Source organism: Alternaria hordeiaustralica (genome assembly GCF_023758085.1).
Source record: "Alternaria hordeiaustralica strain BMP 2776 chromosome Unknown scaffold_4, whole genome shotgun sequence".
Classification (NCBI taxonomy): Eukaryota; Fungi; Ascomycota; class Dothideomycetes; order Pleosporales; family Pleosporaceae; genus Alternaria; species Alternaria hordeiaustralica.
This window is the reverse complement of record NW_026056776.1, coordinates 747,771-769,201: the sequence shown is the minus strand read 5'-3', so window position 1 is coordinate 769,201 and position 21,431 is coordinate 747,771. Positions and strand designations below refer to the sequence as shown.

The 21,431-nt window shown below is 51.4% G+C and overlaps 8 protein-coding genes across 8 annotated transcripts; 3 read left to right on the top strand and 5 right to left on the bottom strand.

Moving 5' to 3' along the window:
• Window positions 1–550: 550 nt before the first annotated feature.
• Window positions 551–2,835, top strand: J4E84_003044 (uncharacterized protein; the record flags this gene model as incomplete). The annotated part of the gene is made up of 5 exons (XM_049385662.1): window positions 551–734; window positions 789–1,516; window positions 1,566–1,763; window positions 1,811–2,579; window positions 2,633–2,835. The coding sequence occupies 5 exons, from the start codon at window positions 551–553 to the stop codon at window positions 2,833–2,835; spliced, it is 2,082 nt and encodes a 693-aa protein (XP_049246539.1).
• Window positions 2,836–3,250: 415 nt separating this feature from the next.
• J4E84_003043 (uncharacterized protein) lies at window positions 3,251–3,616 on the bottom strand (the record flags this gene model as incomplete). Its single annotated transcript, XM_049385661.1, has 4 exons — window positions 3,251–3,318; window positions 3,373–3,435; window positions 3,485–3,537; window positions 3,591–3,616. The coding sequence occupies 4 exons, from the start codon at window positions 3,614–3,616 to the stop codon at window positions 3,251–3,253; spliced, it is 210 nt and encodes a 69-aa protein (XP_049246538.1).
• Window positions 3,617–4,561: 945 nt separating this feature from the next.
• J4E84_003042 (uncharacterized protein) lies at window positions 4,562–5,914 on the top strand (the record flags this gene model as incomplete). The annotated part of the gene is made up of 3 exons (XM_049385660.1): window positions 4,562–5,052; window positions 5,102–5,706; window positions 5,799–5,914. 3 exons carry the CDS (start codon window positions 4,562–4,564, stop codon window positions 5,912–5,914), a joined length of 1,212 nt encoding a protein of 403 aa, XP_049246537.1.
• Window positions 5,915–7,043: 1,129 nt separating this feature from the next.
• On the top strand, window positions 7,044–8,873 carry J4E84_003041 (uncharacterized protein; the record flags this gene model as incomplete). The annotated part of the gene is made up of 3 exons (XM_049385659.1): window positions 7,044–7,104; window positions 7,155–7,850; window positions 7,903–8,873. 3 exons carry the CDS (start codon window positions 7,044–7,046, stop codon window positions 8,871–8,873), a joined length of 1,728 nt encoding a protein of 575 aa, XP_049246536.1.
• A 184-nt stretch (window positions 8,874–9,057) lies between these two features.
• On the bottom strand, window positions 9,058–9,499 carry J4E84_003040 (uncharacterized protein; the record flags this gene model as incomplete). Its single annotated transcript, XM_049385658.1, has 2 exons — window positions 9,058–9,191; window positions 9,253–9,499. The coding sequence occupies 2 exons, from the start codon at window positions 9,497–9,499 to the stop codon at window positions 9,058–9,060; spliced, it is 381 nt and encodes a 126-aa protein (XP_049246535.1).
• A 1,545-nt stretch (window positions 9,500–11,044) lies between these two features.
• On the bottom strand, window positions 11,045–12,155 carry J4E84_003039 (uncharacterized protein; the record flags this gene model as incomplete). Its single annotated transcript, XM_049385657.1, has 2 exons — window positions 11,045–11,993; window positions 12,046–12,155. The coding sequence occupies 2 exons, from the start codon at window positions 12,153–12,155 to the stop codon at window positions 11,045–11,047; spliced, it is 1,059 nt and encodes a 352-aa protein (XP_049246534.1).
• A 2,972-nt stretch (window positions 12,156–15,127) lies between these two features.
• Window positions 15,128–17,037, bottom strand: J4E84_003038 (uncharacterized protein; the record flags this gene model as incomplete). The annotated part of the gene is made up of 3 exons (XM_049385656.1): window positions 15,128–16,246; window positions 16,296–16,529; window positions 16,585–17,037. 3 exons carry the CDS (start codon window positions 17,035–17,037, stop codon window positions 15,128–15,130), a joined length of 1,806 nt encoding a protein of 601 aa, XP_049246533.1.
• Window positions 17,038–19,818: 2,781 nt separating this feature from the next.
• Window positions 19,819–21,294, bottom strand: J4E84_003037 (uncharacterized protein; the record flags this gene model as incomplete). Its single annotated transcript, XM_049385655.1, has 3 exons — window positions 19,819–19,997; window positions 20,055–20,876; window positions 20,928–21,294. 3 exons carry the CDS (start codon window positions 21,292–21,294, stop codon window positions 19,819–19,821), a joined length of 1,368 nt encoding a protein of 455 aa, XP_049246532.1.
• Window positions 21,295–21,431: the final 137 nt, after the last annotated feature.

Below are 21,431 nucleotides of genomic sequence, written 5' to 3'. Positions count from 1 at the left end.
ATTATGCGTATACTTTAAAGTCTAAGCTATTTATATTAAAAAGTATATTATTATTCTTTTAGGTATTACAAATATATAAGAATAAGATAGCTTTTTTTAATAATAACTATTTAGTAATATATTATACGTTAAGCTTATATTAATAGTTTATATTTATATAGCCTATTATCTTAATAATACGTTATATAATATAGAAGTTATTTTAACTACTAACTATTTCTAACTATTTTAAGGTATATACATTTTTATATTCTTACATTTCTAGCCTCTACTATTTTATATACTTACTTTTATTTTATATACTATTTCTGCGCTATAAATAATGCTAATTAAGTTTAAATTTTATACCTAAAAGCATATTATTAGCAATTCGCCCTAAAAAGGCTTCTGTCCTGTCTTACTTATTAAACGCTAGTTCTACTATTGCGCGCGAGCCCTAAAACCCTTATGGTTACCGTCACTACTAACAAAGCTCCCGCCCGTTACGAGCATCACCATCATAATCACCTCGGTACAACTTGCGACATCTGCTGGACAGCTTCTCGCAAGTATGAGTTCTTCACACGCCCCGACTAGCCCACCTACCGAGGAGGACACCGCAAGAACCATTGTTTACGATCCAAACGACCCGTTCTGGCGCGATACTGAAGACGATGATGACGACATGGACTTTGTGCCCGCAGAAGAGGGGACCGACGACAATGAGGACGGTGAAGGCGATTTGAGCTTTCATGGTATATTGATCTGCCTTGTATGGCTCATGAACTATTTACTGACATTGTCACAAGATGCTGCCGAACGATTGAGTAACCTCAGCGGAGTGGAGATCGCATTCGAATACACCGACGATAACGACGAAGATGACGACGAAGAAGAGGACGAGGACGAGGATGATGATGACGAGGACGAAGAAGAAGACGAGGACGGGGACGAAGATCCAGACGATCCTCGGCAGCCAGTCATGATTACACGTGAGCAGATAATGCAGTTGCTTGGGCATGCCGGATTAGGGCGGATATTTGCCACCGATTTAATTCCTCGATCCGGGCTTCGGCGACACAGGTTTGACGATGACGAGCAGGAAGATGAAGAGGACAGCAATGCAGGTACCGGCTATGATCCTATTGGTACAAGGTCTTCTGGCAGAAGGCGAGGGCCACGAGGCAGAGACTTGTTTGAAAAGGTGCCCAGTGAAGAAGGCCAGGAACTGATGCAAGGAGGTAATTTCGGAACGAACCCACGACCAGAGGATACTCTCCAGAGGAAAAAGAGGCTAGCATACAACATCATGCGACGTGAGCTAGGCATCGGTGGTGATGGTCGCCAGAAGAATTCCACGAAGCTGTTGAGGCAAGACATGATACCCGAGTCTGTGGCGGACACCATCATACACTACAATGCGCGATGTTATTCGGGACAATTCTCTGACGATGGTAATTTCTTCTTCTCATGCGCTCAGGACTTCAAAGTGCGCATGTACGACACGTCAAATCCATATGACTGGAAGTATTACAAGGCAAGTAACATCCTTGGATTTGAAGCCCTGCAAAACTGACCTGTCGTAGACAGTGAGATATGATGGCGGCCAATGGACTATCACAGATGCTTCATTAAGTCCAGACAACCGTTTCCTGGCATACAGCTCGATTCGAAGTATCGTCGCGCTAGCACACACGGACCCCAGTGACGATTCTGAGCCCCATTACCTCGACTTTTCAGATCTGGGTCGACCGGCCCCGCGTGGATTCCGCGGATACTTTGGTGTAAGATAGTCACACATCCTATTCGACTTCGCAACTGACCGTTCCAGATTTGGTCGATAAGGTTTTCTGGCGATGGACGTGAGATTGTAGCAGGAACAGGAGACAGCTCTGTCTATGTGTATGACATAGAGCGTCGTCAGTCTGTACTGCGCATCCCCGGTCATCAGGACGACGTGAATGCGGTCTGCTTTGGTGACACTAATTCGCCTCATATTCTCTACTCTGGTTCAGACGATACTACACTCAAGGTCTGGGACCGAAGAAGCATGGGCGATGGCCGAGAAGCTGGTGTTTTCCTCGGCCACACCGAGGGACTAACGTATGTCGACAGCAAGGGTGATGGGCGATACGTACTTAGCAACGGCAAGGACCAAACCGCTAAGCTTTGGGATCTGAGGAAAATGATGTCAAAAGAGAAGGCCGATCGCATTGATCCCAACGCATACACCAACCGCTTTGAGTACCGATCCAACGCGTACGACTTCGATGACTACCGCCCACATCCACACGACTGCTCGCTTGTCACCTTCCGAGGGCACAAGGTCTTGAAGACGCTTATCCGATGCCACTTCTCACCACCCGGTAGCACAGACTCGCGATATGTCTACTCCGGCAGCTACGATGGATCGGTCTACATCTGGAACCTGGATGCGACACTTGCTGGAAAAGTCGATGTTCTCAAAGCGACCAGAAACTCAAGGCCACGTGAAACAGATCTTCTCTCTGGCATGTACGATCACTGGGGTAGGAATGAAGGCAGATGGCAGACCTGTGTTCGGGATGCAAGCTGGCATCCAAATGCGCCCATGATTGCTGGTAAGCATCTATATATTCTGTATTTTCTCGGTTCTTTTGCTGACCGTCGCTAGCGACTTCATGGAATGGCTGGGGAACCTCACAGGGAACTTGCACGGTCCACACATGGAATGACGGCCTTGAAGAAGATGAGGCGGAGCCGAAGATTGGAAGGCGGGTCAATCACATGTTGCATCATGACGAGCGGCTCTACAATACCGAAGGCAGGACGAGAAGGCATCCTATGTGGTACGAAGACATGATGAATGAGGAGTGAAAGCTCCTGCATCAGCTGACCCTACCAGACTTCCGATGAACGGGCGAACGTAGGCATTGTATATAGGGATCTAGGAAGGAGTTTAGGAGGTTATTGTATATACGCGGAGACTTTCGGTTCTGGATCAGTCGACTCTGGCGCACGATTCAGTTTACATCACGTCATATGGTCCGCAAGCTCCATCAACGTGAATGTTGCGCATGCCTAAATTTGGATATAATCAAACTCCCGCTGACCAAACCTCCGTACTATACAGCCATTTTGAGTATGCCATATGTCCTCTATGGAGCCCACAAGGTAAAGGCCGGTCTTTCCACTCCCAATGCCCCTAATACAAGATGATATGATGAACGGACCGGTGTCGTGGTCGAAGATGCAAAGGGAAGAGAATCGATGTGTTGTGGCGTAGTAGCGTCTATGAGCCGCCGACGAGGATGTTGTTTACGGGGATGTGGACCAGCTTGACGACGTAGCCGATGACTCCTGCAAGATGGTCAGTCTGATGGATATGGGGCGTATATGCGACCTGTCACTAACCCATGATCAGGAAACCGATTCCTACTGCTTGCGATATCCTGATGAACTCCTTCTTGTCGGGCTCTGCGGTTGTGTTAGATGCGTCGTCATCGGCTTGGAGAAGCGGTCGTACTGGTGCAGCGGTTCATGAACAGAGTACCCTCCCGGAGGAACTCAGCGGGCATACTGCGCGGAGGTTAGCCATTGCTCTCTCATCGTGCGATTGCCGTCGGGCTTACTCAGCGAATTCCTTGACGTTCTCCATGGCGACTGATACGTGACTGTTGATTTGTGGGGTGGATGGAGCTGTCGTGAGTGAATTGTCGAGTTGAATGTATCGCGGGTTGTCGGAGTAGTCGCGAACTCAGGGTAGCAGCTGCCAAATTACCAGACGGACGCAATCTGGCCTTGCGGAGAAACCCGACAGGGGTAGGTGTTGCGCCAAGCACGCTAAGCGGCGACGCTAACTTCGAGCTATCGCATCCGCGTCGTCGTCTGTCGCTCACCATCACTCGTGCTCGCGCCGACAAGTCGACTCTACCCACTTCCCCAGGTTTGTCACTCAACGCAGTCACTCACTACGCAACAGAGCCGCCCACGAGACACGCGACCGCGACCCGCTTGCTTACGTCGACTCACGCGCAGAGTCAAGGGTTGAAGGGGAACGTGTTTGGCATTTGACTCGAGCTCGTCCTCGTTGCTCTCCATTTCTTCTTATTCCTGGTAGCGCACGATTCAGCGCCGCATCAATTCGAAGGGACATTGTATACAGCAACTTCGCTTCGCGCATACTGTACTGGAAGCTAGCAATAGCAAGCGCAGGAGGCAGGCTGAGGCTTCACACATCTCTCACACCACATCCTGTACCTTTTACATCTCCGCATCTGCCAGGGGCGATCGGACTACCCCGTCTTGCACTGAGCTGTCTTTCTGGACCTTGTCACCACGCGCCGACAGCGGCACTGTACGTATGGCCTTACACTCTACGCTGTTTGTCTCTTCTCTCGCTTTCGCATTGCAACGGACGGCCAACGCATACTTTCTTTTATCACCCCTCTATCTCATCATGCTGATTTGTATGCCAATCACAGAATTGCATGTACTTTGGCTATTGATACTAGCACATCAAGTACCTAAAAGCGAATTAAAGAAAGAATACCGGAACAAACCTCATCGCTTACTGCAGTTGACTTGACATACCACAGCAGACATGGCTGACGACGACAACTTCGATATCGACATCTACGGCGATGACTCCTACCAAGACTCGACCGCGCAGCAAGACACCACCGTAACCGACGCCAACACTCCCAACACAGATGCGAACGCTGCGACATCAAACAACGCACCGGATACCACGAAGGCGGAAAACGGCGATCAAGCGATCAAAGAGTCCACAGAGGACGCAACAAACGGGGATGGCCATCATGACCAGAGCACCCAACAGATAGCATCCACAGGGGGTGCGGCTGGCCTCGACGTTCACAAACAAGCACCTCAGCAACAGGGTACAAAGCGCAAGCAGGGTGAGGACGATGATCGCCCGACTGATCCCGGCGCGACCGCAGCGCTTATGATCAACGACGTAAACTGGTGGATCAGCGAAGAAGACATCCGCGGATGGGCTAATCAGAGTGGTTGCGAAGACGAACTTGTCGAGGTAACCTTCAATGAGCACAAGGTCAACGGCAAGAGCAAAGGGTTAGTCACTCTATGGCTTTGAGGTACACCAGGCTAATCACTCTCGTAGTCAAGTCTTCGCTCTTTTGAACTCACCCCAAGCAGCCACTGCTTTGAAGCACCAGATCGAGAACCTCTTCCGAGACCAAGCCCACACGAAGAAGCCGACCGCCATCTTCAGTCCTCCACACGTCAATCCGTTTAAGACACTACCAAAGGATGTCCCCGCGCGCGACAAGGGTAGGAACGATCGCGCTACTTCCGGCAACTACGGCAACCAAGGTGGATATAACAACAGAGGCGGATACAACAACAACCGTGGCAACTTTAACAGAGGAGGCATGGGCTACCAAAATAACCGTAACTTCTCTCCTGCTGGTGGTAACATGGGCGGCAACATGGGAGGCTACGGGGCTCAAGCACCAATGGGCAACTTCGGCAACCCTATGGGCGGTATGAACAACTTCGGAGGCGGCTTCAACCGCGGTGGTATGATGGGCGGTAATATGCGCGGCGGCATGGGCAATCGTGGTCGTGGTGGCAACATGGGCATGAACCCTATGGGCGGGAACCCCATGGGTGGCATGAACATGCCTATGGGCGGTAACATGATGGGCATGGGAGCCAACATGATGGGTATGGGTGGTGGCAACATGGGCATGATGGGAGGAATGGGTACGTCGAGAAACTTTCATCCTCCGACTAGTGACTTAACCCCCATACTTCTTGGTCCTTCGCTTGGATGATCGCTAACACTGAGACTACAGGAGGTGGCTTCGGCGGCAACCCAGCATTCAACCCAGGGTTCTTCCAAGGCAACCAAGGCGGCAACGATGGCAGCTGGCAGAACCCGCACGGTGCCAAGAGGCCCCGCCCCGAGTAGGGTTCCGAGCGCGAGCGTCTATACCACGTGCCAAGAGAGCTATGCAAGCCGCATCGTGATTCGTCAGAAGACCGGAGAATCTATTATCGCAAGATGCACGAACGCCATTTTGCCGCGAAGGAGTATAAACGCCAACGCGAGTTGAGAGGCCGTCCTTCCGCAGACGACATGTCTGATAAGACCTTGGACAGGATCATATGCGGCGTTTTTCCTTGAAAACGTTTCGTGTCTCATGCGACACAGTGGGTTAATGACCTTCTTGGTATCTGGTCTTTCTCTTCTTTTTCGGCGTTCTTAGGGCGGTCGGGACGTCTTCCAGGAATCAATCTCTTCTTCAATTGTTTTGCTAGTTCTCTCTCTTGTTTCCCCCAATGGCATACTGTACGTTGATGGTACTCGGAGGCCTCCACCTTTTGATACATCGTTGTCTTGGATCTTTTACTGGGGGTCTTGTCTGCCTTTTGAGTATCGGAAATGTCGCGCGTGTATGCACTGATCACACGTATGGTGACTTGAGCACTTTGCACCCGGTCAGCAGCTTTCACGCCGGTTTGGATACGGAATAACTGTATTACTACTTTTGAAGATAAGTGTCTTCGGCGTTCGCATGTGAGCTACTTACCCTGAGGGCAGGAGACCAAACCGTGATCACAGGAGTGCCAAAATCCTTGGTGGAGAAATGTCGCTTCCCAGGCTAATTTGGAGTCAGGCCCGCGCGGACCTCACATGAACCCAGACTGGGGCTTACAATATCGCTAGGACGCGATGTTTCTACCAAACACAGCAACGACCAATGAAATTCTCTCAATCGACCTCGCTATCTCCTTCCAGGCGCCTTCTATGCTTTTGCTTCCGCACTGGAAAACCGGGTAAGAAGGCGGCTTTTCAATATAAGCAAATGAAAGTGGAAGCTTGGTTGTCGCGCTAACCGCAAGCGGCGACAACTTGGGGTAACAACCTCATTAACATGCGAGGCTTGTAGAGAGGTGGCGAGGGGAGTGTGGGTCAGGCTATATGGAAGAAAATGTGAGGTGAGTTAATTGCGCCAAAGAGATGGGACAGAGTGTATATCTTGCACTTATTCCTGGCCTCTCTGAGAAACAGTCGGTCAGAGCTCTCAAGTATCACAATGAGAATCTCTTACGCAAGCGCAGCAGTGCTGCTAAACAGCGCTTTTGCTGTCGCTCAATGTACGTTTCCCCATGGTCTCGACAGCGGAATATTGGCTAACACAAGGCAGCGACGAACGGCACTGGCGTAAAGTGCCCTTCGAGTTCAAAGTTCGCGTCGATCTCAGCCGGCACTTTCTTCGCAAAGCTGAATCCGGGGTGGAATGTTGGCAATACGCTCGATGCCGTGGAGACTGAAGGCAGCTGGAACAACCCACCTGTTGTAGGAAGCACATTCGACGATGCGAAAAGAGCTGGGTTCAAGAGCATTCGAATTCCTATTACCTGGGCGTACCACTTCACCTCTCAATCGCCCGACTGGACCGTCGATGCCGTATGGCTACAGCGTGTATCAGACGTCGTAGACATGGTCACAGACCGCGGATTGTACGCCATTGTCAACGTCCACCACGACTCTTGGACTTGGGCCGATTTGACAGTTGCGAACACGAATGTTACAGCTGTAGAAGAGAGGCTTGGGAAGTTATGGGAGCAGATTGGCAAGAAGCTCGCTTGCAAGAGCGAGAAGGTTGCTTTCGAGACGATTAATGAGATCCCGGGGACTACGGCTGAGCATGGCGCTGAGGTCAACAGGCTGAACGATATCTTCCTCAAGGCTATCAATGATGCTGGGGGTCACAACCCGAAGCGCGTTGTTACGCTCGTTGGCGCTGGTGAAGATGGAGCGAAGACGTCGCAGTGGTTTAAGAAGCCTGATCCGAAGTTCAAGAATCCTTGGGGCATTCAGTATCACTACTACTCACCTTGTAAGCAGCAACCATCTTACCATACGAGGTATCATGACTAACCATACTGTAGACGACTACGTTTTTCAGGCCTGGGGCAAAACCACGTGGGGCTCCGACGCCGACAAAGCTGCTCTCGAAGCCGACCTCGCCGCCGTTCGTGGAAACTTTACCGATATCCCTCTGGTCATCGGTGAGTGGGCTGTATCGCCCGTCGCCACTGAGACTGCAGCGCGCTGGCGATACTTCGATTTCTTCCTCCGCACAGCAGCCAAATACAATACTTCGACTATCCTCTGGGACAACGGAGCCGACTTCCTTGATCGCGCAACGCATGTTTGGCGTGACGAAGTTGCCCTAGATATCTACCGCAACGCAGTAAAAGGCATACCGAATGCGCTTCCGGAAAGTACTACAGACGGCTCTGCTACGCAGTCTAGCTCTGCGTACATCTACCACCGCAAGAACGAAACCGTAGGAGACGCCACGTTAGGCTTCATGTTCAACGGAAACACACTCAGTAAGATTAGCAAAGGAAGCAGACAACTAGCCAAATGCAAAGACTACACCGTCTCAGGCGAGAAGATCACCTTCACAGCTGCATACCTCAAATCGATCATCACGCCTACCTCGCCCACCGGCAGTCTAGCAAACCTAACATTGACTTTCAACCGCGGCGCCGCTCTGCAAATTAACATCCTCCAGTACACCACACCAGTCCTATCCAGCAAATCCGGGTCCTTACCAGCAGCCGGTCAGGACTTGCTCATCCCGATTACATGGTCTGGCCAGAACAGGCCTGCGGCTGTCAAAGCTACCAAAGCCGATGGAACGTATCTGGTGGATGACTGGACGCAGTACCTACCTGTGCTACAGCAGGGTCGGGCGACGTACGGTAACCATTGGGACTGGACTGCGCAAGGTGTTGTTATCAAGGCAGCGGCTTTGGATGCTGTTAGGGCGGCGGGTCAGGCTGCGACGTTCATGATTGAGTTTTATCCCCGGGAACCGGGGAATGCGGTGGAGTACACTGTTACTGTTTGAAAGAAGTGAGGGTTAGAGCTTGGCATGTACTGTGATGGGTCATAGTTCAGATAGTGATAAAGTTCATGATATGCTGATCTCAACCACCGTTGACTCAATAAATAGCATTACGATCAAAATATATACACTACTCTCTGCAGAGCGAAAGTATGCCAAAAGGACATCGTCACCAAACCTATCCAGCTTAGACGACGGCGCGGGAAACAGGGATGACGATGTCGTCCCGCTTACGGCCGCCACCAATGTCGGTGGTAACCTCGATAGCAGCCTCTCCGTAGACGACAACACCGCTGGGCAGAGTCTCCTGAAGGGTAACGACTACAAGGCAAAAAAAGTTAGTTCGAAGCTATCAGACTGGCATATGGAGATGTAAACGTACGCTTTCCGTCGTAGGTGAAGTCGAATGTCAACTGGTCGCAGCCGTGGAGGTAAGGGTCCTGAGCCTCGACGCAGGTGTTCCTCAGCTCGGCGTACTGGTCGTTTGAGAACTCGGCGTGGAGGTAGATTTGGCCAACGTCGGGTCCGACGGTAATCTCGACGTTCCACTCTCCTTGGTTGTCGCGGGGGAGGACGGCGGCGGAGGCGGTGCTGGCTACGAGAGCGAGGAGGGCGGTGGTGAACTGCATCTTGGTGGTGATGGTGTTGAAAGTCGTGGTTGGTAGATGGGAATATCGGTAGTAGGAGTAGTAGTAGTAGTGGCGAGGAAGTGATGGATGTTGTTGATGATGTCTGTCTAGCTGAGTGGAATACCGAAATTATATACGCAAAACCGTAGCTGCCGAGTACCACCGAAATGCACGTTGCTCGTGATTACGGAGTACGAGTACGAGAGCTACAGAAAGCATCTATTTTCACGTTGTAATGCGAGGTGTATCCTGGACCTAGCGGTGTGGAGTTGCCTACCTCTTTCGCACTGATCGTCCGTATGTTCCCCATACAGGGCACCGAGGTACGGTAAACCTGGGTTCTCAATGAACTCGCGAGCGCACTGGTGTTGCGCTTCTCCTTTTCGATGCGTTAGTTGACTTATTTTTAGAAAGGTACAAGCTCTGGTCTTCTGGTAAGATGGGGCTGACGTCAAAACATCTCACCGTTACCTAGGTATCCACGATACTATTTTCTGACGCCTCCAAGGGCCTTTGGAGACCTATTTGATGAGTCTGCGTATCATTCAAGTCTCTTACTGGTTATCATTTGTTTACCATCATCCACATCTCAGTGGCGTTGTTTTGGTGAGGAAAGAGTCTGGGCTTCTTCACCCACCGGGTGAATCGCCCGTAAGCATGGAAGAGGAAGTGGAGAGGTAAATCTCCGAGCTACAATGCTACTGTGGCGCCGTCAAACCGGAACAAGCTTTTCACGCCGAGAACACGAGCGCCAGTCAGGCACGGCACGATATCGTAGCGTTTGATATGTACGTGCGCTGATAATGACGATGCAGGGCTCACCAAGAGAAGATACCACAACCGACCAGCATTGTGTCAAAATAACCTGGCCGTTGCCGCTGATCCGGAATGCTAGCAGTCGATCACTTCGACTTCATGCGTTCGTGTTGTTACTCTGTTTTTCTTTTTCGAGCATTTATCAGTTGCCTTAAGCAGCCATTGACTCCGCGCAGTATGAGCCCTGTAATGCGACTATCAGGACGTTTCATCCAAGCCTAACGCGAATCACTCAAATGAATACCCGTTGGACGATTCGTTGATTGGAAGTTCTAAAAAAGGGTCAAATTTGTGGATGGTTGATATTGAACGATAGAGGTAGCATCGGAACTGTTCCTTCCAGGGAAATTGTACAACTGTTGCGAACTCGTCGCAGCGGATCATTGACGACGTCTTTAGCACCGTGCGTTTGTATTGAAGAGGCATTCGAGTTGATGGTGGTGGTTGAGCAAATCAAAAACTTAGGGGTGTAACCTCATGACGCTACGTCATTGTTATCCGCCTCTTAAGAACAACTAGGCTCGGGGGCTGCCCAATAGCAATATCGCCCACCGACCAATTTGGCTGGAGTGTTCCAGCGTGATATCAATCCCATGAGAGAGCGCCATACATGCTACAACCAGGCCCGGGCGAGTAAGTGCTGATGATGGGTGTGTGCAGAGGACATGGACAAAGTGTTACCAGAGGATGAGAAGAAGACAAGCTATAGCCTGAGAATATTGTATTCTGTTATCGTATCGTAGCTTCCCATTCTTTCAGCGCAGATCTTAGTCTTGCTTCCACACCGTTCTCGTGCCAAAAGTGCCCTGCACCGGCGACCTCGACATTGGTAAAGCGTGAATTCGGCTCGGCTTTGAGTTGTTCTGACCAGTCCCGGATTTTCTTTGACGAAGCGAAGATATCCTGATCGCCATAGATGGCCAGGGTTATATGCTTTCCAATCACTTCCTGGCAGTCGTCTTTAGACCTGCTCCAAAACTTGTGTATAAGGGCCGGTGCGGCAAGTGTAGAGGTTGGTGGTGTCAGCGGCGAGATGAGAAGATAGCGCACGTCTGGCATTGTAGTAGTCGTCGCGCTTTTCTTCTCCGGCTGCGGTATCGGTTCGTGGTTTTCGTGTCGTCGCCTGTGACTGAGGCTTCTTAACCTCGTTCGGATCTCGAGACGTGTACCGCCTTCCAGACTCCTTCGGACGTCTCTACTACTCCTGCGCTTCTCTGGGCTCGTCTCCTCTCCACCCATTGTAATCTGGGGTCTCGGTTCGTTCCCTGCTCTGCTCTTCCTCCTAGCTCTGGTTTCATCCCGAGCTAGGTTGATCCATTCCAGATTGCTCTGGTCTGCTAGCTTGCGAGCGCGCAGAACTATCTCATCGGCTGCAGTACCTGCTACTGGAGCGGAGAACGGTTGTAGTATAGTTGGTACAGGCGGTAGGTGTCTGAGGATGAGGGAGCCATAGGAGTAGCCTCCTAATATGACTATGGGGGATGCATCATCTTGCACCGATACCGACTCGCTTTGGTTCGATAGTATCGGAGATTGATCGGGCGCGAAGGTAAGATCGGAGGTAATGCGTGGTCGGAGGCAGGATATGTAGTGTATGAAGAATGCGGCGAAGGATGTATAGTCGTCTAGTTCGGGTCTTCCAGACCAGCTAGTGCGTCCCTTGGACCCGTGAGCACCTCTAGTACTTATTAGCTACAAACTGCTACGGCGAAGAACTGTTGTGACAGTACCTGAAGTTGAACGTGCCCACCATCCACCCAGCATGTAAGAACTCTTCCACTACGATGCCAACTACCCGATCGTCGTAGCTACCACCCATTGGCGCGTATGGGTGTGCCATGACGATGCCTTTTCTCCTCCATTGCGCGATATCGGCCGAGTCTTTCGGCTTGGTCAGGGTATCTGGATGGTATACGCGGCAATCGAGTGTCGTGTCATCGTGTATCGACGGTATCGTGAAGCTGTAATGAGCTTCTGGTGAGCGGCGCATCTTCTGGGCCGAATCGAGACCCAGCTGCAGTGCTCATTGCATCTTCGAAAGGTAATGATGCTAGGCAGTAGCCGATAGGACTATGTGCACAATACAGGATGGTCTTACTACGCGGCTGTGCAAGACCGTGGGGTTGGCTCAGAGTTGCGGAGAGCGTTCCGTTGATCGCGGGCCCGTGCGACGATGTGTCGAGACACGTTGGCACACACACGGCAACGTCCCCAATGCACAACCCTGTATTGCAATCAAAAAGCTAGGTTCATGCTAAAGCCATACTCGGTTCGTCTTCTGCACCGTTTAGGCGTATTCTTGCTGTGTACTCAAGCGTGGACGGCAGCTAGGATAGAGATGACGCGCCGGGCGGTGCACGTCAGCCTTCGCGCAAGCGAGTGAGGGCTGACCTACTTCGACAAGTTCACATTTGTTGGGCTTATGGTAGCGGCTGAAACTCGACCTCTTATAAATGGCTCCTAGGACACCGGCGCACTCACATCGACTACCTGTCTTCGCAGAAGATTCTCGTATGAGAGAGACGATCGACTTATGCGATGGACGAAACGTCAAGCACGTGTCGACACACTGACGTTCAGGTCTTCGATGCGTTCCGCTGTTGCATGTCTTGCGGCGACCTCGTCCCAGAATCGGCCTCGCTAGCTATTCCAGTATTACCCTTCGAGTACAGGCCGCTCGACTGCGAAGATGAGCAACGCATCCGGCTAGTTCATGTACGCCCCGGTCAAAAGCAGGATGATATCGTCTGCGACCTTGTCCATGTCAGCCTAGCAGCCGCACCCGTTTACGAGGCAGTTTCATATACTTGGGCGACAACAGACGGCGATGCCTCCCTCTCTCAGTTTATAGTCTGTCATGGAAGAAGACTCGCCATCACGAAGAACTGCGAAGCGGCCCTTCGATGCGTTAGAAGACCAAACTTGCCCCGCGTACTTTGGATTGATGCTATGTAAGCTCGCCGTGCAGGCTTCATATTGTATGGGGGCTGGCTGCTCACATCACCTATCAGATGTATCGATCAGAAAAGCACGACCGAAAGAAACCACCAGGTCCGATTAATGAACGCTGTCTACTCAAATGCTTCTCAGGTATTGATATACCTAGGGTTTCGTCCCACTGAAGCGAATTCGAGATTCTTGGGTTACCTAGACAAAAGATCCCAAGGCATCATCGCTGATGATCCCCAGATCGACGAGTCACTGATCAAGGAATTCCTGCAGCACCCATACTTCAACAGGGTCTGGGTGTTACAGGAGATATCCCTGGCGAAGCTAGTCACTCTCTATACAGATTATGAGACTATCCATTGGGATGCGCACACTGTTCGGGAGCTCATGCGTCTATGCGACAGGCGTAAACACGATCCTCCAGGCGTTCTACACTGGCTTCCAGCGACTCAACGAGATGAGCACGATTGCCTAGACTTGTTGCATCGCGCCCGTCGTTGTATGGCTACAGACCCGAGAGACAAAGTCTTCGCTCTCTATAGTTTTTTCCCCTTATCCTTTCGTGAGGCTCTTCCAATAGACTATGCCTTGAGTACCAGAGAAACCTATGGGAATATCGCAACTCATTTGATATTCACGACGGGACGGCTAGACGTGTTGAAGCATGTACCTCCTCATCAGCCTCTGGATCTCGATGTTATGCCTAGCTGGGTGCCGGATTGGAACATACGTCAGTTTACTGATACTGAATGGCCAAATTTCACGGGGGCGCAGTCAAAAAAGTTCGCGGTATCCGCCTCCAGTCCGATGTCGATGTCAAGTTCATCAACTGCCGGAATCCAGCCACAAGCTACCCACACAGCACATGACGATCATCAGACTCAGCTCAGTTCTCGGCATGATCCTGTTCTACGGTGCCGGAACCAAAATATTGATCATCACCATCCAACGCTTGAAAAGCTGCACACTATGAAGTTCTCTGCGATCCCGTGTTTGCGCGTCCGAGGATGTCTTCTGGACAGGGTTACTAAACCACACCGCAAGATGCCATCTTTGGACGTCGACCAGAGTACAATGATAAGAAGGTTCCGAACTCACGGCATGTCTTTCCTTCATTCAAGAGTGTGTTGCTCCCCTGGCGGCAACGCAGAGGGCATGCCTTCCGACATAAATCCATCTGACGAACAAGTGGGCCGAGAATTGCGGCTGATGATAGGGCTTGCTGAAGTAATGGCAAGCTCTCGTGGGGTGAAGCAGGCTTTTGAAACACAACAATCGCTTGGGTTCGTTCTGCGCGGTCCTATGGATGACTTATCGCAACGCAGACAAGTAAGGAGGGTGGAATCAGGTGACACGATCTGGGCTATAGAAGGACTCGATATTCCCGTCATTTTGCGTCGCAGGACCCAAGAGGGCAAAACAGATTATGTTCTCATACAGCCATGCTATCTTCATAGAGCAGGGCTGGACCAAGATTGTCCTTTATGTGGCTCAGACTCACAACCATGGTTGATGGAGCACGCGACTATCGACATCTGGTAGCGCTGTATCACCTAGAGAGACATCTCGGCTGTATTAAATGTAGGCAGTCCCGTCATTGTCTCATCTCCCCGAATATGACTGACCTACTCAGTTGGACTGTCAAGAGAGGATGCATTGTCGGTGCAAAGGACACAAACGGGTTCAATTGGGCTTTTTCGGTGACTCTCTTCTGGGAACATACAACCATACACTGGTACACGAGCATGAAAGTACCACTGAGCGGCAGCTCGAGATTATAAATTATCCGCACCCATCCATACCCAAGACAGCATGCCCTGAGCAAAGACAGACACCCAACTACAGCTCTAACAGCCCAATCCTTCACAGTGGCCGAAGCGCACCACTCCGATCTTCAGCCCACCTACCAGCGATGGCCTGTCTTGTGCTCTTACCCCAGAACGCCACCGGCATAGCAACCAACCCGCCCACGATCTGGAAAATCATGAGCTCAATACCAACCCACACGTATCCGTGTGACTCTATCCACGGTACGAGCGCAAAGCTCATGGCCCAACTGAGGAAGTAACAACCTCCAAAAACAACAGCAATAGCGGGGGCAGCCCAGCGTGGAAAAGCTTCGGTAACCCAAAGCGTGTTCGCAATCATCATCGTTATGAAGGAGAAGCCGTTGATACCGTATGCGAAGTAGAAAGCAGACGCTCGCCATTGATACTGTACTGCGACGCCGTAGAGTGAAGAGCTCAGAGCGCCGGTAATGACGGGTAGGATGTAGCTGACGAGGTAGTGCTCGGCTTCTAGGACACCTTTGTTGCGGCTCGATAGCCGCTTCAGCACCTTGCCGAAGAGGATGGCGAAGATGGGCAAGCCACATAGGGCTCCGACTCCGGATGCGACGTTGACGGTGCCAACAAGGCCCGGTGGTATGTTGTAAGGCGGTGCGACAAGAACGCGTGCGTACGTTGCGCCGATGAAGATCATGCTTGCCGAGTTGAAGGCAGAGGCAATGAAGACCCAGAAGATGAGTGGGTTGACGGCACAGTAACCCATCTGTATGACGCAACGACCCGCCGAAGCCCATGATGCGAAGGGTGAGCGTGATAGGCCGACCCGATCACGGAAACCCGCGAACCCGGTGCGCAGCGGGTATTCGGGAAGGTCGCGATAGATCTCGGAGTCTTTCTCGCGATCTTCGTAGACTGTCAGCTTTTCGGTGGCACTCTGCAACAGAATGAGCCCGTTGAAAGCTACAGTCGGCCTCTTGAAGTATGTTTCCGGATAGAGGAAGAACGTGACGACGAGTGAGATGACGACGGGAATGGTCCAGTAGTGGTAGAATCGTCGCCAGTTGTTTCCGTGGTCGGCCAAGACAGGTACCAGTGCAACGCCTGAAGTGCCAAAGCATCCTGCCATGCACCACATGAGAGCTACTGCTACCGATCTCTGGTTGATGTATGTGAGGTCAATGACCATTAGAAAGGCCTGATATTATTAGTAGATGGATTGATAGGAAGATTGCAACCCGACTTACAAGAGACAACGCAAGGCCCTCTGCCAAACCGAGGAAACAGACTGCGGCCACGAGCGAACAGAAACTTTTCGCTTGACCAGCCCATATAATAGCACCCAGCTCGACAAGGGACGCGATCAAGATCGTAGGTCGGCGACCCAACCCGATTGATACTGGGACCCACATCAAGCACCCGATGCCCATGAGCATGGTCGGGCCTGTAACCAACGCCTTGATCTGATAATTTGGTATGTCCTAGATGTAGTATGTGAGCGGTATTCGTCTCAGGTAGCTATAGAATGCAGCTTACCTCATCCTGGAAATCTGCTTGGATACTATCGAGTATGACTGACGCTGCTTGAGCCGCAGTGAGACAGATAATAGAATAGAGAGCTAATGCGAACAGCGCTCCGGCTGTCTTCCACCTGCCCCAGTTCAAAGGATCGGCTTTGGAATTTGATGGCATAGGGAGTTTGAGCGTTCTTCCATCGTTCGTGATGAGGAAAGTGCTGCCGGCGAGGTTGTATGATTCGCGCTTCGAAGGGTCTGATGTGCCTGGGGTTGATGACCTAGAGCGGTACCCCATGATTGAAGGCACGGATGGCCTCTTGCCGGATGCATCTCCAGTGATAGGTGCGTATATAGGGTGTGGTTCTGAGACTGGAGGAGAGTTGAGTGGTGGAGCCAGCTCCACCATCGGGTGCGGATCTTCCAACGAGGAAGGAGTCCCGTTGGAGTATGTTTCGGACATCATGATTTCCATGATCGGAGAGGTTAAGGAAAGACTGGCGACACGAGTCACCACACAAGTGGATCGTGAACGGACGGGGGAACTAACAAACGAAAAACGACTGAAGGATTGACAACCTGGAAAGCGTGGCGGTCGCTACGATCTATATCCACAATTACTCGAGGCTCGCGCTTTTCGGCGTTCGCGGGTGCGACCGCACTACTGTCGATCCCATCTAGAGTTGAGGCTTGGAAAGAAAGTATAAGCTCCTGTCTCTCCATCTGAAGCTCGCCAAAGCCACCGCATCACACCGAAAGCAAAGTCGAGCAAGGACATATCGGCATAACTTCAACGCTTCGTGCGCAAGATGCAGATCCTCGCACCTGTTGGAGCAGCGTGCGCGAGCACGGGAGATGCCTGAAATCGGCCGATTGGTCTGATCGATTATCACGAACCCGATGGCCTGGGGTCGCGTGTTGGGCCTCAAACATCAACGTGATCTTCCAAGAGCATGGGCAAGGCTACGGCCAATTTGCGGTACCATAGCGTTTCACCTGCCGTCCTGATTCAGAATGAGTGACAGCGGCTTTCAACGGCTGCCAGTGCACCGTGTCCGGAGAATGACCGACGATTGCTATTCGCCGTCCATCGACGCGTTTCGGAGCCTCAAGGAGAGGTCTGCGAACAACTGCCCCGAGGTCTGGGCTAAAACATCGTTATGTTTGATATGTGGCTAGTATCTGTATATGTGAGTATGCTGATCATGCGAACGACAAGCAATTATGGCCTGACGGTGTTTACGCATCCCGAGTCTCCTCGGTGCTATACCTGCGAAGATCCGGGGAAGCGAGCTCCACGTCATCCTTCTCACCGCAGCTGCGAAGGCCTCAAACCTATGAAACCAAGAAATGCTTGTCGATCAAGCATACGTACAACGGCCGCATGCGTGCAGCGGAGAAATTGTAAGATGAGGCTGGTGAGAACGTTGAACACTTGGCTAGCTAAGGGCGCGCTATCGATCAAGGGTCCCACACCACGTGTACTGATCAGCCGAACAGGCGTTTGCAATTTCAGTAAGGCGCCCAACTCGATGCTTACGGCATCGCGATGTTCGAGTGTACAGTATCGTACATGCGAGAGGATGACGCTGGACCCCAGAGGTAGCCCTGGAGAGCTTGAAGAGTGGGCACCTTGGCATAGTCGGGCAACGAAACTGTTGGCAAGGTACCTAGGTAGCGCTGAGGTCCTGGAACATCCCGAGGTCATGCACATCTGGCACATTGGGAATTTTGAGTAGATGGACGCCAAGCATCACGACATCTACCAGGGAGGGGACTGTATTCGTCCGGACGCTCGCCAAGGCCAACCCAAAGATGAGCCCCCAAACCCCCTTATTCCTAACTTCCACCAACAACGTTTGGGTTCGCGAGCCAAATAAGCTCTAGGCTACAAGTACTGCCACAAGACGTGCGGACGCTAAGAACCATATGTCGGACCGAACCCGCCTGTCACAGGACGAAGCTATCGTTCAGTCATCCCTATGAACGCTTGATGACAAAGGCGAATGAAGAAGCCAAGGCCATTACTCATCTCCTTTGCTGACTTGCATCTGGGCCAGCTTGAAATTGCAAGATCGATACCCAACCATCAGCAAACTAATCCTGCCGATCACCACCTGCCTACTTGAGAATCGTACAACAGGACTACTTGAGCTTGGGAAGCTCCGGATTGCTTGGCCTCCGTGAATGTTTACGAGCCTGACTTCTTGCGCTCTTGTTTGCGCATGTTGACACCCGCCGGCGCGTTGAACCCGACTGCTGGAGTTAACTCCGACGAGCAACTCGGACCATCCATGCAAGCCTTGCGAGCCTCGCTCTTAGAGATTATGCTGATCACTATTCAATTCTAAGTGCATATGTAGTCAAACGCTATGGCTTCAAGCAAGGCGTTTCTACCAGTGTAGTGGGAGTCAGAGAAACGATAGCGGTTTCGATAGGATATGCTAAAGACCAGCCAGTAAGCCCCAGGATTGCGTTCAAATGATAACCTTCGTTGGAGTGCATGGTCGCAGAAATACTTCCATTCTACATACAGTTGGTGTGAAACAAGCTGACGGTCACAAGGCCAGTGTCTTACTCAACACCTTGTAATAAGGAAGCACATCGTCACTCCATCGCAGTACCAAGACAAGAGTCCGGGAGGGCGCGGAAGCAATCGAAGATGGCAAACACCGTATGAGGATGGATATAGCTTATAGCCGTAAGTTCCTTCCGAATAAGGACGAAGACTGCTGCATGAGGACGAAAATTGGCATGCATGAATGAAGATCGATATCAATATGGATGGGGTTGGGGTAACATGCCCCCGAAGAAACCACCGGATTTCGGAGCCACCTCTCCGCTCTTATCATGACATGGTCAATCAGGCTGTACGGGTAAACACAGCGACAGAGTTTCTCGGGGTCTTCCTTTAGAAATCGCGAAAGTTGCATTCCGACTACATAAAGATGCCTCTAGAAGATCCGAATAAAAATCTTGGGGTATCAGGTGCTAGAACTAAAGCGTAAAAAGAGATGTTGGCAAAGCCAAAGGAAATGTGAAAACCAAAAAAAAAAGGTACGGTACAAATACCGCCCATCATCGTCCATCGTGTCTGACTCGATTGAACGCCGCTTAAGAAAGGTGTCGTGCAGACACGTCGTGAACAGTGAAAAACACCAAGACGTCGCCCTCTTGGGCGAGTGTGTGGAATCGTGCAGGTTGAAAATGTAACGTAGAAGCGAAACGGATGCCAGAAAAACTGGGCAACGACAGCTCAGCCGTTGTACCAGCCGTTGGCGCCAACAGTTGCCTCTTCCACTTCGCGCTGTGGTATGAGCGGCGTTGTGATATCATACGCTTCAATGAACATCCGCCAGGAAGGGAAGTCGAGGCTGAACACGGCCTGGTGTTTTTGTACGTCTCTCTCTCGGTGTTCTGAGACGCCACTGGGTGCTGCAGGTACTGGTAGTAGTTAGTATATGTACGACTCCATTGAACTCGCAGACTTACAAAGTAGCGGAAGTCCATGTGCGTCTTTGACTATCTTAGCATTTCCTTCCTTTACCAGGAAACTGATATAGAAAAGGTTCTCAACCGTCTGCCCAAAGTCGTGAGGGTTTATTGCAAAATCAAGCAGGTTGACTGCGGTTTCGTCTTCGTTGGTCATGGCAATTCTGTGGCGTACAAGAGCAGCGGCTTTAACGTCGTCAGGTATCTCATCTCCTGGCATTGCGTAGAGTTCTTCTTCGACCAACGTTTCGGAAACTGTGATATGCTGTTCCAAGCGTGACCTGATACCTTTAACCAAGGTCGTCAAGTTGTTGCTCTCATTTTGCTGAATGTCACTGGTCTGAATCTCCTGGGGTCGAGTTGCTGGACCAAGAGGTTGCCGTTGCGATCGAGCTTTCTTTTGAGTCACACGAACGCGCCTCTGAACTGAGAGTGGGCCAAGCAGGAAACTTGATGTTGGCGGTCGCCTGTTGCGCGGGAAGCATGCTCGCCGACCCAGTAATGCCCAGTCGAGCCCATCTGGATCTTCCTCGTCGTCATCGCCTACGGCTAGTGCGGGTGCGTCTTCCTCGCCTGCGATGTAACCGCCGGATTTCATAAAGTATATGCATTTTGAAACGAATTGATCCAGATCGATGCCAACACCAGAGTTGCCTAAGCTGTTGTTGAGTTTCTTGCCTGCTAGGTCGCTGGCGCTGACGAGGAAGCGGGAGTCAACGGTAGCGTCAGCCGTTTGTCGCACCTTGCCGAACAAGCTGTTTTGTGTCTTGATAGCATCAAGCAGTCCGCTGTCGCGTGATTTGACATAGTCATCGCGATTATCTGCTGTGGTCAGTCATATTCATGCGACGTGGACCAAGATGCTCGACTCACCTTCCAGCATACGATGGTTATCGCGCATGTTTGCTCGCAGTCTCCTTCGCTGCTCGGGGTTCTGGTTTGGGTTGTAGTACTTCTGGTCGCCTTCCTCATCTGACTCGGGTGGGGGCTGCGAGGGCGTTTCCACTTCGTGCATGTCCTCTTCCTCCTCCTCCTCTTGCTCGTCGTTTCCATCTTCGTAAATGTGCGGCTGAGCCATTGCGTAGTTATCGGTTCTCCTCCTCTTGCTGCCGTTACCAGTTGTTGAGCCCGAGTCGGGCGTCGGCATACGCACCGACGCGCTGCGCATGCCGCCAGCCTTGCCTCGTCGCGGCGTGTTTGCGCGTGTCTCAGGCTGCTCATTTTCTTTGTCCGAGTTCATTGAGCGCGTCGGGCTGAGAACGGAATATGATGTGGTGCGCGCATTACTGTCATTCCGGGGCGCCACAGAGGGGTCGCGATAAAGAGAGTCGACGGTGGAAGCGCGTGTCTGGGGGGTAGCCGAGAGGTGTGTGTTGA